General features: G+C 43.4%; 1 protein-coding gene across 5 annotated transcripts in view; it reads right to left on the reverse strand.

Moving 5' to 3' along the window:
* LONRF2 (LON peptidase N-terminal domain and ring finger 2) overlaps positions 1 to 15,646 on the reverse strand; it is a 142,506-nt gene that overhangs the window by 81,197 nt on the left and 45,663 nt on the right. For 2 of the 5 annotated variants that reach the window (XM_053589550.1, XM_053589554.1), the window contains exon 12: positions 6,106 to 14,664. The exons of 2 other annotated variants lie outside the window; for them this stretch is intronic. In XM_053589550.1, coding sequence (XP_053445525.1) covers positions 14,470 to 14,664 — 195 coding nt within the window. In that variant the 3' untranslated portion in view covers positions 6,106 to 14,469. Of the gene's footprint in view, positions 1 to 1,587; positions 3,305 to 6,105; positions 14,665 to 15,646 lie in introns of those variants that run through there. One more of the 5 variants, XM_053589551.1, reaches the window with a different exon arrangement.

The raw sequence follows: 15,646 nt of genomic DNA on the forward strand, positions 1-15,646 counted from the left end.
AGAATGAATCGCTGGGCCTTCCAGGGTGGAGGGGACCCAGTGTGGTCAGCCCACCACCAAGCTCAGCATTTGTTTTATGGGAGATGGGATATGTGGCACAAGCAGCAGCTTCATCGTTGTTGCTAAGTAGAAGCTCATGCTGCTGGGTCTAGTCATAGCTGCCATCCCTGATACCGCTGTGCAGCACTGGGCTGGTCAAGGACAAAGCTGGCTGAAGTCACCTGGCTGAGTCATTTTGTCTCCTTGTTAGATCCCTCTTCTGTGGTAGATACTCTACAGGGAACACTGACATGGGACCTATCATCACACTCTCTGCCTACCCTCCCCTGTGTTCACCCCCTGCCTCTACACCAGACCACTCTACCCCAGATCCTGCTACCTTTGTCCTTCCAGGCTTCTGAAGCCAGACAAGTCATTCAGCCCTGCCCATGAGTCCATATGATTCTAACTTCGGCCTACTTTTCTTTTTTTAATTTATTTTGAATTAATATGAGGGTACAAACAATCAGGTCACACTGTTTACATTTAAAAGGTAAAACCAAAGTTGTAGTTATGACCACTGCCCAGGAAGAGTGCCGTTTACTCCTACACTGTTTCTGTGAGGTGGGAACTTACCAAACTACCTCCCCCACTTGTTGAATTCACTTGGGTTTTCCGTTCATGCGTGCACGTTGTTGTTAAACTACAAGTTTCAACTAAGCACTGAGTGCACGGGAAGCCTGGTTTTCTATTCTTACCATACTTTCCATCCAAGTTGTATACAAAATATACACAATATTCACCTTTTTATGGTTGAACCGTATTCCGTGATATACATATACACAGTTTACTAACCTATTCACGTGCTGAAGGGCACTCGGGTTGTTTCCACATCTTTGCAATTGTGAATTGAACTGCTCTGAACAGTTGAGTAGAAATGTCCCTATGATAAAATGACTGTTTTTCTTTTGGGTAGACAACTAGTAATGGGATTGCAGGATCAAATGGAAGTCTACTTTAGTTCTTTGAAGTCTGTCCATACTTCTTTCCATAAAGGCTGTACTAGTTTGCACTCTCACCCGGCCTACTTTTCTCTACACACAAAGTACATGGCCAGGCGCTCTGTCCCAATTCTGCCCTTTGGGGGGTTTCTCCCTCACTACTCTTTTTGGAGACCACTCTTGATGGAGGCTGTGTGCAGCTGTCATCTTCTTTCAGCTCATACATATACACCAAGCCCCCGTGACCATGAACTAAGCTTGGACTTTTTCTTCCTCCTTTGTCTTGTCTCACAGCATTCCCCACATAGCCGTGGGGATACACTGGTAGGATATACTGTCTGGGCCACGTGCTCTCTGGTCTTGCTGGTGCATGACTGTGGATAGACCATGTCCATCTCAATGGATTCTTGCTGTCCCTCTCCACCTTATGACTTGGCGGGCCTGCCTAACTTGTCACGGGCAGCTGTGTGGCCACTTTGCCCATGGTCAAGGTTCTGTCTCAGCACACCAGCAGTCTTGTGATTCTCCTATTACGGTTTTCCATAAATCCCACACAGCTCCATTTTCCACTGTATTGTCTTGCTAGGGTTGCTACAACAGAATACCACAGACTGAATGGCTTAAACAACTGAACTTTATTTTCTTGCAGGTAAGAAGTCGAGATCAAGGTGTCAGTAGGGCGAGTCCCTTCGGAGGGCTGTGAAGGAAGGGTATGTCCAGGCCTCGCTCCTTGGCTTGCACATGGTCATCTCTTCTGTGTCTGCACATGGTCTGTACACAGCTGCATTAGAATTTCTTCTTTTTACAAGGTCACCAGTGATACTGGATGAGGGCTCCTCCTAATGATCTCACTTTACCTTAATTAATACCTCTGCAAAGATCCTGCCTTCAAACATGATCACATTCTAAGGTTCTGAGATTTAGGACTTTAGCATATGAGCTTCTGGTGGGGGAGGACCCAATTCAGCCCCTAACACCTCTCAGGGATACCACAGTGTATTCGGTTACATGGCCCAAGTGTCAGGGCTCCATGCACTGCAGCCTAGACCTGGTACACAGCCCTTTCCTGCTCCTGGCCTGACCCAAAGTAGGCAGGGTTTTGTTTTACCCAGTACAGAGGTCAGAGCAATATTCCCAGGTGTGTCACATGCTGCCTCCAAAGCCTGAGAGGCTTACAAGGCATTTTTTTTTTTTTTTTGCAGTTTTTGGCCAGGGGAGGGGCTTGAATCCGCCATCTCCGGCATATAGGGCCGGCACCTTACCTCTTTGAGCCACAGGCGCTGTCTTGGCAATGTGCTTCTTCCTGGTAGGAGATGCAAGCTGATAATCTGCCCTGTACCTTGAGTGAGATCTTCTGAATGCCCCTCCTCACAGTTCCCTAACAATTTCAACAATGTGGCAAGCCCCTAAACCTTTGTAGGCTCCCATCCCCTGGAGAGCAGGAGTTTCATGGAGGCCTGTCCAGTTTAATTAGCACAGTGTCAGCGATGTAGTGGGTGGATGTGATGTTCTGCAGAACCTCCAGATTGCTTTAGACTTTAATTACGGCACATGGTAGGTGGGTCAACGTTATGAATTGTTTGTTTCACATGAAAGAAAAGTGCTTTTTTAAAAAAAATTCAAAATGGATTTGCAAAATCAGTCTGTACACCATTTGCTTTGGTCCTTAATAGGTCCTAGCAAAGACAGGACATCTGGCACAGCAGACGTCAATTGGCGCTACCACTCGGATGAGTTCAGAGGAGTTTGCTCCCATTCTCCAGGATCCATCATGTTACAAGTGCCAGCCTTGTAAGTTAAAAGGAGAAATGACGGGCCACCACCACTGCATCCTTTAGATTTTTAACAGTGATACTAACTCCAGCTGCCCCTCCTGGGACGTGATACTGTTTTTATTTACTATTGTTGCTGATGGGGAGAAGAAAGTTTCCCAGGCTGCCACCTGCTCTTCCACAGGGTGGCAAATCTCATCTTTCAGGCCAAGGAATACCCTACAGTGTGTCTGTCTGTTTTGATTTTGGATTTAGGGAGCAGGGAGTGACTGGGAGCCTGACTGGGGCTGCATTTGTACACAGTGCTACTCTAACAGGTGCAGTGATGATGGTTCATGTCCCCAGGCAGCAGTGTAGACTTAGGCCCTAAGAGGCACTGACATGCCCTACCTCCCCTGCCTCCAGTGCACCAGTACCTGAGTGAATGGATGGTGGGACCTCTGGCAGAGGACGGGGGACACTGGCCATGGCACCGCAGGCGCTTCCTCCGGGGGAGCTCGTCTCTTGCTTAGTCAGTGGGTTCTGGGCATGAAACCTGCTCAGACGTGGATGCTGTACAAGTAAAGGGGCATTTTCATTAGGACATCTCCCCTTGGCCTCCTGACCACCACACCCGGATTTCTCCCAGAGGCCCAGAGCAGTTCCCTTGTTTGCTGTCTTGCCCAGCGAGGCCTTGCTTTAATGACCATCTGTGTACCTGTGAGCTGGCAGCAGCCCCCCACCCTCCGATGCTGAGGCTCCTTACAATAGTCGTGTTCACCTGGCTTCCACTGGTTCCAGCCCACCACGTGGCCTCTATTGTTTTACAATAATCATGCCATCCCCAGTTTGTAACAGCCTTCCCTTGTCTCCAGCTCTGGCTTGGACTTCAGTGTTGCTGTTACCCCTTTTACCAGGACACCCTCCCATCTCTTGGGGTCCTTGTCAGCATGTTCAGTCCTGAATTCTTGGCAGATGCCCCAAGTGGATCAGCTCTCCCTCCCGAACTTACAGGCCAGTCCCTGATGAAATGCCCTCAGGATCCTGTGCAGTCTCCCAGCCTGTGCTGGTCCCTGCTGACTGGTCCTGCAGCCCCTTTTGGGCTCAGAATAGCCCTGTGGGTTTTCCCAAGATCGAACCCTAGTGACAGGCTAGTGACCGGGAGGGAAGGTGGGGTAGATCCTGCGGGGGCACAGGGCACACACCCCTGCAGGAAGGAGCCTCTGTAGCTATCTCTGTAGGCTAGTGGAATCTGAGCATTTAAACATTTCAAGTGGTTAAACATTTAAACATTTCAAGTGGTTCTGGTTGGTAATTATTTGTTCATACTTTTTTGTTATCTTTCTTCCAGAGCATCAAGCAATGTTAACAATAGCCACCGTTTCCACTGTCCTTATAGGTACGATTTACTCCATGCTTCTCAAAGCCCTGGTAAAGTGCGTGAGGAGCACTCCACCCCAGTGCCACTGAGAACCCTGAGATTTGGGTGACGCTTGTTACCACATCATGTAGCCCAGGCTGACGGATATACCTGACTTCATGTGAAAAGATGGGAAAAACTCTCTTAAGAACATAAAGAGGAACCTGTCCAAGATGCTGATTCAGTAGTCAGTCTGGACGCACACAGGTGGATGACTAAGTAGCCAAGTTTAGCTCAGGCTGTGTCTGCTGACCCAGTGACCAGGCCGGCACAGGTGAGGGCACCAAGGTGGCCCCAAGGCTGGGAGTGGGCAGCTTACTAGGTGAAAAGTCATGTGTTAAATTTGAATTTAAATAAAAAATTCAGTTTCTCAGCCACGCTAACCGCATCTTAAGTACTCTAGAGTCACATGTGGCTAGTGGCTACCGTGCCCGACAGCACAAATACACAACATTTCCATCATCTCCGAAAGTCTTGGCAAAGACAGTGCTGAAGGATTTAAGATGAGTCACTGAGTGAGAAATCTAGAGAAGGCCCAACTCTTTCAGCTCATACATAAAAAGAATTAAACATAGGTTTTGACAATAATCCTATTGATTTAAATGATTACCAATAATTTGTGAAAACTAAAACATGTAGACTGTAATTTTTTTTCCAATAATCATGCTAGAGGAAGAATGTAAATATCATTCTCCCTAGAAATTAGTAAGAAATTATCCGAAGTAAGAGTACACAGGTTAAAAAAGAAGGGGAAAAATATCATAAATTATTAGAAAGTTAATAAAAATGTTTTTTCATATTTTATGATGAGTGCGCTAAGCCAAGTTTTAAATCTTGGACAGGTTCCTCTTTAAATTTAGTTTACCCCTTTAAAAATTTTAAATAAATATAATATGCACTTTCAAAGCTAACTCTGTATTTGCAATTTTGTATTCCTTTTCATAAGAAGCACTACCCCCCTATCAAAACCCAAATACATGGCCTTCTTCCCTCTGTGTACCTTTGTGTCCCGATGTCCTCTCCTTATATAAGGACCCCGGTTACCGGATGCAGAGTAACCCAATCCAGAATGTGACCTCTTCTTAACTTGATCTGCAAAGACTCTATTTCCAAGTGAAGTAACAGTCACAGATTCTGGCTGGATGTGAATTTTGGAGGAACATTATTCAAGCCAGTACAGATCTGGAACTATCTATTCCAGTTTAGTAATGTGGTAGAAAGATAAGGAAAGAGGCCTGCGAGGGACTTTATCTTAAAAGCCATAATCACTTTGTAAGATCATTTCTAGCCAAAACAGATGAGATTTGATAGGAACTGAAGCTTGTATGTATTTGGGTTTTGATAGGGGGGTAGTGCTTCTTATGAAAAGGAATACAAAATTGCAAATACAGAGTTAGCTTCGAAAGTGCATATTATATTTATTTAAAATTTTTAAAGGGGTAAACTAAATTTAAAGAGGAACCTGTCCAAGATTTAAAACTTGGCTTAGCGCACTCATCATAAAATATGAAAAAACATTTTTATTAACTTTCTAATAATTTATGATATTTTTCCCCTTCTTTTTTAACCTGTGTACTCTTACTTCGGATAATTTCTTACTAATTTCTAGGGAGAATGATATTTACATTCTTCCTCTAGCATGATTATTGATGACAGAGAGGAACCAGAGTCAGGCAGCTCCACGCCAAGGGACACCCAGGAATGCCACAACCCCTACAAGCTGAGGAGGCTTTTCCCCTGAGCCTTTGGAGAAGCACAGTCCTGCCTACACCGTGATTTTGGACTTCTAATCTCCAGCACTGTGAGAAGATAAATTCTTAAGTCACCAGACTATGGCAGTGTGTTAGTGCAGCCTCGGGACAGTAACAGACGGTAAAACAATAGCCTCTGCACCGATTTGATGTAATTCCTAGTCATAGCCCGTGACTTGGGTGTGATTATTTAAGAAAGAACATTTACAACACTGTAAGTTTAATTTACTCCAAATATCACATACTAAATATACAATTCCAATTCATTAAAATGAGCAGTACAAGAATACATAAAGTAAATATCACAACATTTAAGTATGGCCTCACATATGCGACAAGAAATGCTGAGGATTGTTATTACACATCTTTCAGCGTGACTTACACTTGGGGAAACTAAGTAAAGCCAGATGACAAATCTATATTGTACGAATGTGACAACACATTGTCTCTAACCAGGTAAAAGCGTGCTTTTATGTACAGTGACTAGTGATTTGTTAATCTGTTCTTCTAATTAAATAGAAAAAATACACATCAATTTGTAATTGGTAAACTCATCTCACAACTATAAGATGCCAACCCCCGACCCTCCACTGGCACTTAAGGACAATGAATGAACAGAGTGTACAGCCGTCCAACCTGTCTATTAACAGTATTTCCCCCCAGAAGTGAGAGGAAAATCGTGTGTGCAGTAAACAGCACAAGAGAGAAGTCAGCCACTGATCAAGCTGTTCGCGATACAAAACTTGATAAAATTATTGAATAGCTAAAACAGTATGGTAAATAATGAAGGCTCCAAAGCAATTTTTAAAAATGATCCCTGAAAAGCCAAAGGTTAGAGATATTCATGCTGCAAGCCACTTTTACCTTTAAAGGCTAAGTTTGTCATTTCACCTTCATGATGGCAAACCTCCCTGGCCTACTCTCTTATTCTCAGGTTCAATCTTTCTACCCAGGGGCTGCCTGAACACCCAGGAAGCCTCCAGAGCCTCTCCCCGCTCCTCCCCGCAATGCACAGCTGGGAAAATCTTCCCTTGCTGCAGGACCACAGGCAGGTAGGGGCTCTGCTACTGAGCTTCTGTGCACACAAAGAGGTGTGTGCCTGCAGGCCCGCCCCTCCGCTGCAGAGGAAAACCTGCACATTTGGAGGGGGCAGACTTCTTTTAGCAGCTGTAGCCAGAAATGCTAGAATGAGCTTGCAATAATCATGCTTTTTAGTAATTTATAATGTTGTGACATTTAGGGGACCTTGCTAACAGGGGCAAAACGTGTCCTCCCAGGGCTGGCCAATTCTTAGAGATGGCAAATGGCTCCCCTGGGATCATGACTTGGAAATCAGCCAATGCAGAGCCCAACCCTGAACGTCCTGCTTTACCTGGCCCTTAGATCCCGGGAGGCGTATTCCTCTGCCCTCATCACCCCAGGGCTACAGACCACCCTGGAGCCTCCCATGTTAACCAAACTAGCCAATCCCAAGCTGCATCCCCTGCTCAGCTTTGCCATGGGAACACAAAGATGTGTCCCAGGGCCTTCCCCTAATTCTGCCTCCTGATGGACTCTGGCGCTTCCCCACCAGCCCAGTGTGGCATGGCATGCCCCTTGTCTCTGGGAAAGTAAGTGAGAATCCTCTCTCAATGGTTTAAGGGAAAGGGGAAAGGTTACTTTATTCCTAACCTTGAGACCTGCAGAAGTTTTTCAGGTCATGTGATACCGTATCTCCTGGCCAGTGTGTTTGGGCCTTCCTGAGGCCAGTTGCCTTACAGCACTAAGCTAAGAGCTTCTCCTCAAAACCATATTGTCACAAAATCAGTAAAACAGCAAAGAGAGAAGAAGCCCTAGATACAAGGGGAGAAAATAAGAGGTAACTAAGTAGACTGTGCAGGTTTGTGTACATGCATGTATGTGCGCACATACGTACACACACGTATCCGCACATGCAGAGAATATTTTACTATAATTAGACTAATTTATACTTCATACGTGTGTATATACATATACAATTAAAACAAAGATACATAATTTGATCAAGTTAGAAATCAAAAATTTATATACCACAAATGCATATGACAAATTATATATAATGTGTAACAAGCTTTATATATTTTGATATAACCAAATATAAAATGGCACAGATCAGCCTTTACACCTCTAGAGCCTATGTTCTACATTAAATGTAGCATTTGCTAAAATGCACCTATTGACAAAGCTCATAGACTTAATCAATACTCAACTGACAGTTATACCTGGAGATCCCACTAAATTTAAACATTATATAACCTATCATCTCAAAAAAAGGCAACTAAATTTAAGATAAGAAAAAAACAGGGATGCAGCTCTCCAACTGTACCCTGCCTAAATTTCCCCCCGTCACAGATCTCACCCTAAAATATCCCATCTTGGACATAGATGCTCTAACATAATGAGTAACAAATTAAAATGAAAGTCAGTCTTTGGCATTTACTAATCAACGGCCACTCCTGTTAGCGGCCCCAGAGACTCCTTCATTAAAGAAATGTTGGCAACTTCTACTCAGGCCTTCTGGGTGTACTGGACCACTTATGATGAACATAAGGTGCCCAAGGGCTTCAGATGCAAGAAACAGCCCCTCCCAGCCTTGCACCATACCCCATTAAAATAATACATAGGTAGGTACCCTCCAGGCTGTCCTAGACGCAGGGGCTATCGCAGACCCTGAGTCTGCAGCCCCCACATTCAGCTGCCCTGTATGCTTTGGGTCATGGAAACAGTAACTGACCAGCTCTGTGCACTTCTGCCCTGCGTGTCCACCCTGTCTCTTCCCTTTGGCTGCACACAGATACCACCGCCCTTCACTTACACCTCAATAACCCCTCAGTTCAGAACTGCCAGCCTGACCCAAGAAACACACCAAGACAGTAATATCAGACTCACATTTTTGATACTTTAACTCCACCGAGAAATTTTTAAAGATCCCTCCCCTTAAAACTCCAGGCCTATGTTCTTGACTAATGCGATAAAAATGAGAAACTTAGTTATGGGCCAGGCTAAAGGACTTCCTGTATCTCTACTTGTGTTCTTTCTTTCTACTCTCATAAAATGAGAGGCCCTGCGCTTTAAAAGTCTCCATTATCATAGCCCCCACAGTTTATTTAATATGTCAAAACATCAGAGGGTTGATTGTATAAACTGTGATTTTTATATCTTAGGGATCTCACTGACTGGGGAGCAACAATTCCTAGGAGACAGCCAATTCTTAGAGCACACTACAACCCAGAGCCTTACTCAGAACCACCTCCTCCACCTGCCTCTTACACTACGGGAAGCAAAACGCCCTGCCCTGATCGCCCAGAGCCAGGGGCCAGACAGTCACAGATCACCCTATACCTATGGCCCCAGATGCTTTATTCAAACTAGACAATCCAAGCTGCTTCCCCAACCCTGCCTTTCCTTTCCTGCCGAAAACAATACAAGATGTGGGCTGTGTTTTCCTCCTTCCTGCTTCACAGCTTCCCCACCTGGCCCTGTGGGGCCTGCTGTGCCTCCGTTTCTAGGGGAAATGTGAGTCACAAACTTTGATGTCAGTGGCACTGGCATCTCTGTCACCTTTATAGATCAAGACCAGGGTACAAATCAAAGCTGCTGTCCCACGTTGGCTGGGTGCAATGGTGGCACTTTAATGTATTTCTTCGTTATTTTGGTGCTATTGCAATATTCTAGTATTTAGGCTCCCCTAAAAGCAGAGTCCCCACTAAAACGCTATTTCATAGGATTCAGCAGTTGAGAGGTGAAAAGCCAAGGTGGAGTCAAGGTGTGGGGCTGTGAAGGTGAACAGACCTTCTCAGAGTCAGGAGTCAATGCTCAGAACAAGCCTCTCACCCCAGCAAAGAGGACGTGATGGTCGAGATTCAGTTTTCTCCCTGTGAGGCGAGGTGGCTCACACAACTGACCACACCTATTCCGATCTAGCTTCTCTGGGAATTAGGTTTTAAGGAACAATAGAATCAGAATAAGGCCTTTAAGTAGGGATGGTTAAAGTGGAAGAACTTCCTTCCGCTGGAGCCACTGTGACCCATACCTCCCTACCCTACGCCATATCTAAACCTGAGAAAAACAAAACTGTGCTTTCAACAACAATGACAACAACAAAACCCTGTCGCTGTTTGCCCCCACTGCCTTCCTCGGAACCTGGCTAAAGCACAGGAGGACAGGAAAAGAAAGATCCTCAGACTCTGATATTGCCCCATGAGGCTCGGAGACCAAGCACTCTTCAGCTCACAGGTCTTTTAATGTGTTTTATTGTGTTTCAACAACATTTACAATGTAGCAGGAGCTGATTTATCATGATTATTTAGGGGTCAAGGAAACTAAGTCCCCGCATGTGACGTTTGGGAGGTCTTGCATAAGACCTCAGGGGAATAATGTAATAGTGGAGTGGGCAAAGGGTCTGAGTTAGAATTAACCTTTAAAAGGGAACATATATTGAAAGGGGGGGAGATGTTAATTACCTTTGAACCTACACTGCTAATCTCTTCCAGCCAGCCCAAACGGCTGCTTCTTAATCTAATCTTTTAATTTGTTCAAAACTGGTGAAGCGTTTCATTCTTGCAGCTATTTTTAGCTTCCAAGACAAGAAGACAGGTTCTTACCATTTGTATTCCTTATAAATGCTAAACTGCTTTTTTCCTTTATAGTTTTTCCAGCCTGTCCCCACAAAACCCCACATTTATTTTCCTCTAATTTGCTATTATCTTCCTTCTTTATATTCTTTGCATTTCTTCTTTCTTATTTGGTAGGACAGCATCTAAAGTTTAAGGAGTGTATTTACCCAAGTAATTTAAGTGGTGGTGGTGGGGAAACAAAAGAGGAAAAGATGGAGAAGCCACTGATGGGTACTTTTAAAAATTATAACAAATTCTATATAATACAGCTAGGTCAGGCAAGAGTATTTTGATTGTAGTAACTGCCAATTTAAAATAATTTTATGTTAACATGGTAATATCACAGTTCATGGCAATTCTACTATTTATAAACTTTAATTGTTCCTTGATGATTCAAAAGTCCTCCGTCAAGTCTTGACATTTGTAAGATTTGAGATACTGTACATTTATTAAACAGTCTTGGTACTTTGGGGTTTTCAGGGTGGGAGGTTGAGAGAGAAAAAGGGACAGGTTTGTGATCATAAAAATGGAATAACACTGGTACATAAATTGGTTAAAAATTATTATGGTTCCATATACAAACCTTAAACATTTAAATTACTTTCATTTGGAACTTTAGAAAATATCCTAAGTTTTCAATTTGAACGATGGGGACAGGGATACAGAGGAAATGAGAAATACTAAAAATGTCTTTGGCTTTCAGAGAACTGTTTTCTATGATTTCACTTGCACTTCAAAGACACAGGTATGGAGAATGGGTGGAAATATACCTCACGGAGGGCATTGTTCTTCAAAAAGAAAAATAACTCCTGCGTACCGCTATCAGTTTTTTCTGCTTTTATTCTGATGTAATTAAAGCATTAGGGTGGGAACGCGTTCAGTAAAATTAAACTGGAATGCCTTGATTTTAATGAGAGATTACACCGTTTTCCAGGAAATCCTTACAAATGGCATCTCCCTGACAGGAAAGAGGAGGAAGCCAACTATTTTGCTTTAGCCAGATTCACAGCAAACAGAAGTCTGAGTTTCTTTTTAAGTCTGTAAGAGGAAGCTTCCTTCATAACGTGACAGTGCGATTCATATTCCCTCGGTTCAACTTCCTGATGGATCATGTTATCTGAGTGCTCAGGAAGTCCCAATTTGCTCCTATTTTGCAGTAAGTGGAGGTGTGATGCTGAACAGAGAGAGAATGAAGGGATCATTGTCAACTCCTTTCGGTATCAAAACCTCAAAACTTGTGTTGCTCTCATCTGCACACTGTTGTTCGGGCTTTTACGTAAGAGCACTCAGCATGAGAAGACTCAGAAAGGCAGAAGAAATAATGGTTCTGATGCCAAGCACAATAATGGTTCTGATGCGCGAGTTAAGACTTTCGAAGAGTGAAGAAGAGAAAGTGCTATCTTCCAAATGGTACATGAAATTCTAAGCATACCAACTTCGGAAAGGATCTTGGAGAAACCGTGATCACATTGTGATTATTCAGATACCTCCAAATGGAAATTGCAATTTTAACTATTCAGATGTAGTAGGGAGGTACCAAATATTCTCCAAAAGGGAAAGGCAGATAGTGGTCAATGGGTATCACTTTTTATGAACCACTTCTGGCAAGATCTTCTGGCATGTTAGATGCAATTTCGTTTTCTTTTGAATGATTAGGTTAGGTTACAATGCCTAAGAAAGTTGAGTACTACTGTAAATGCATAAATTAACAAAATCTCTTAGAAGTCACCTGGCCAAACTGTCTTTAAATCACCTCAAGATGAGATTTGAGGTTCACATCATGGGAGGCACTTGAGACATTTGATTGGAAAATACTTTCAAATTTTCTCTTTGTAATTAAGTTATCAAGTATAGTTTTTTTTTCCAAATTCCATGAGGAAACTGAGTTTTAGCTACTGAAAACTCCTATGATTAAAAAAAATTTAATAAAGTCTTTGTAATGAAATGCTTGATGGGTTGATAAACCATCAACATTGTGTACTATGAAACATATATTTTTTTTGAGATAGAGTCTTATTATGTCACCCTCAGTAGAGTGCTGTGGCATCATAGCTCACAGCAACCTCAAACTCTTAGGCTTAACCGATTCTCTTGTCTCAGCCTCCCAAGTACCTGGGACTACTGGTGCCCGCCACAATGCCCAGCTATTTTTTGTTGCAGTTGTCATCATTGTTTAGCTGGCCAAGGCTAGGTTTGGACCCACCAGCCTCGGTGTACATGGCTGGCACTGTAACCACTATGCTACGGTCACTGAGCCTATGAAACATATTTTTAAAAACTAAAAAATCACATACATTGGATGAATAAAGCAAAACTTATGGTTGTGATTTGCTTTTTGTGGTTGTTATCATCTTTCAGATAAGAATGTCCACCTCACAGATGAGGAGGCCAACTGAATCCACCAGCCTGTTAGGCCGGAGAGAACATTTGAGCATCTCAGATTCAGCTGCTCCAACCAATACAACAACATGCACTAGAGGTTGGAAGTCATACGTATTGTTTCTGATAGGTATCACCTAGTCTGATCATTGTAAAACTGTCTTTCAAAATAATAAAGATAATTTTATTGGAGGATGGTATTGGAGAAAATTTTCTGAATATTTCTATCTCATACCAGTTACCCTCTCTTTGTATACTCTGGTGTATTTCCCTAGAATAGAAAGAGTGTTGCTGTATGGCAGCTTTTAACATATTCATGTCTCAGTGGACGGATTAGTAAACTGAAATTTACCAAAGGGCCTAATTTCCTTTTTTTTTTTTTTGAGACACAGTCTCAAGCTGTCACCCTGGGTAGAGTGCCGTTGTGTCACAGCTCATAACAACCTCAAACTCTTGGGCTTAAGCGATTCTCTTGCGTCAGCCTTCCAAGCAGCTGGGACTACTGGCGCTCACCACAACACCCAGCTATTTTTGTTGTTGTTGCAGTTGTCATTGTTGTTTTAGCTGGTCGGGCCAGGTTCGAACCCCCCAGCCTTGGTGTACGTGGCCGGCACCCTAAGCACTGAGCTACAGTGCTACCCTGAAGGGCCTAATTTCTAATGCAAATCCTGGTAGAAAAGATAGACTATTTTCTAAATGCTTAATATCCATGGACTCAATGAGATGAGGTTATGGTCCAAGGAGTTCTTTGCTTTTGATGGCTGTATGTTTGACATTGCAACACATATACAGTTTTAACTCACTTTTGCTCATTTTGTTTACTGTGTGTAAATATATACATCTTCAGATTAACAATACTATTCTCAGGTTTTGTACACCCAGGCACACTTTGTTGTATTTTGACATTAATTTGATTACGACATGCAATTTATGACACCTGGGACTACAACATGTTAGACACTAAACACAGTTCTACCTGGTAGCTAGTACTTCTTGGGTAAGGATTAATTTTTGGTTCCTACACCAGACAACGGTTTGATTCTTCAATTTCACAGACAACTTCACAGCAACACACAAAGCCTAAGCACATTTTCGGTTAGCCTGTACTCTAAAAAATCCACTCCCAGGTAAAAGCGTGGTTCCCCCATCCTGTCTAGCCACAGAAGCAAGCCGTTTCTATCTGGCAGAGCAGAATGCTGCCTGAGAAGGGAATCCTTCTTTCTTGTGAAACTAAACCACATGTAAAACATCTATGGTGTCCTGTGCTGTCAGTGAACTGCATACCTGAAGCATCTGCTTCAAGATTTTCTTAGGTTGTTTTCCAACCGCGGGCTCCATCCAAACTTCAGGCTAACCTTGTACTACACATAGAGTCAGATTCCACCAGACACTAACACGTATTCTGAGTAGAAGTCAATGTTTGGCAAGGGTTGCATTTTGTAACCTTATCAACAAGCATTTTACAAAGCGCAATGCATGTGGATGGCTATTCGTCCATGCCAGTACTCATGAGCGTACCAGGGCTTCCAGAAGCCTTGACGGAGAGAGAAAAAATCAATTATTTCTCTCCCTGATAGCAGCCAGCTCTTGCCGACTGTTCATCTTACGTGTGATGATGACTAATATTCGTCGAATGGCAAGTAGACGCTCTTTCAGCGAGCTCATGCCAAGGATAGCCAGCTGCGCCTTACGTTCCAGTGGCAACACCGCTAGGATCCACCAGGACCAGGCAGGACCACTAGGATTACTCTGCAAAGGAAACGAAAGGAAAACTAGAGCAATGCTCACAACACAGGCCTGTTCCCACCCATAATCTTTTGTTCAACCAACAGACACGTGAACAAGAATTAAATGCCACCTTCTAATTTGGGGCTACTTCAGAACTCGTTCAGCTCTCAAAACACATAGTTGACATGTTTATTTATTTATTTATTTTTTAGAGACAGAGTCTCACTTTATTGCCCTCAGTAGAGTGCCATCGCGTCACAGCTCACAGCAACCTCCAACTCCTCTTGCCTCAGCCTCCCAAGTAGCTGGGACTACAAGGCGCCCGCCACAACACCCGGCTATTTTTTGTTGCAGTTTGGCTGGGGCTGGGTTCAAACCCACTACCCTTGGTTATATGGGGCTGGCGCCTTACCCACTGAGCCACAGGCGCCGCCCTGTGTTACAAATTTAAAAGTGGGGGAACTCACAAAATGACTCCCTGGAGAAGATGCTCTTCTTTGCATGCTAGAAAAGCCCAAGAGTGTGCAGAGAAAAGGATCCTCCATAGGAAAAATCTATGAATTAGTTGTTTCTGCTCTCTCAGCTCTTCAGTTACAAGAATACACCCGTCAGCACGGAAGAACCGTGACTTTCACCTCCACTCTCCAATGTGCTATCGTTTTTAAGTCTTAAGCATGTTCTATCTTGGGCATAATACCATAATGGCTAAAGTATGTATACACGTTTGAGTGGCATAATAAAACTCGTAACAAAGTCTATGTGGCAGATTGTGTATGTATAAAGCATATACATGTACACGCATCATATGTTGGCATTATTGTGAATTATATACATAAGAATTATTATGCTGCTAAATAGCCTTTCACTTAATCAAACAGGCACATCTGGATTGAGCTTTAAGCAAAAGTGACCATAACCTAGTTCTCAATGTTCCCGGTACCAGCACTGTGACAGCTAGGCCTTTTTGCTTCCAAGGTCTGGGATCCTCCTGGGTCTTGGATTC

The sequence above is a fragment of the Nycticebus coucang genome, chromosome 4, assembly GCF_027406575.1.
Source record: "Nycticebus coucang isolate mNycCou1 chromosome 4, mNycCou1.pri, whole genome shotgun sequence".
Classification (NCBI taxonomy): Eukaryota; Metazoa; Chordata; class Mammalia; order Primates; family Lorisidae; genus Nycticebus; species Nycticebus coucang.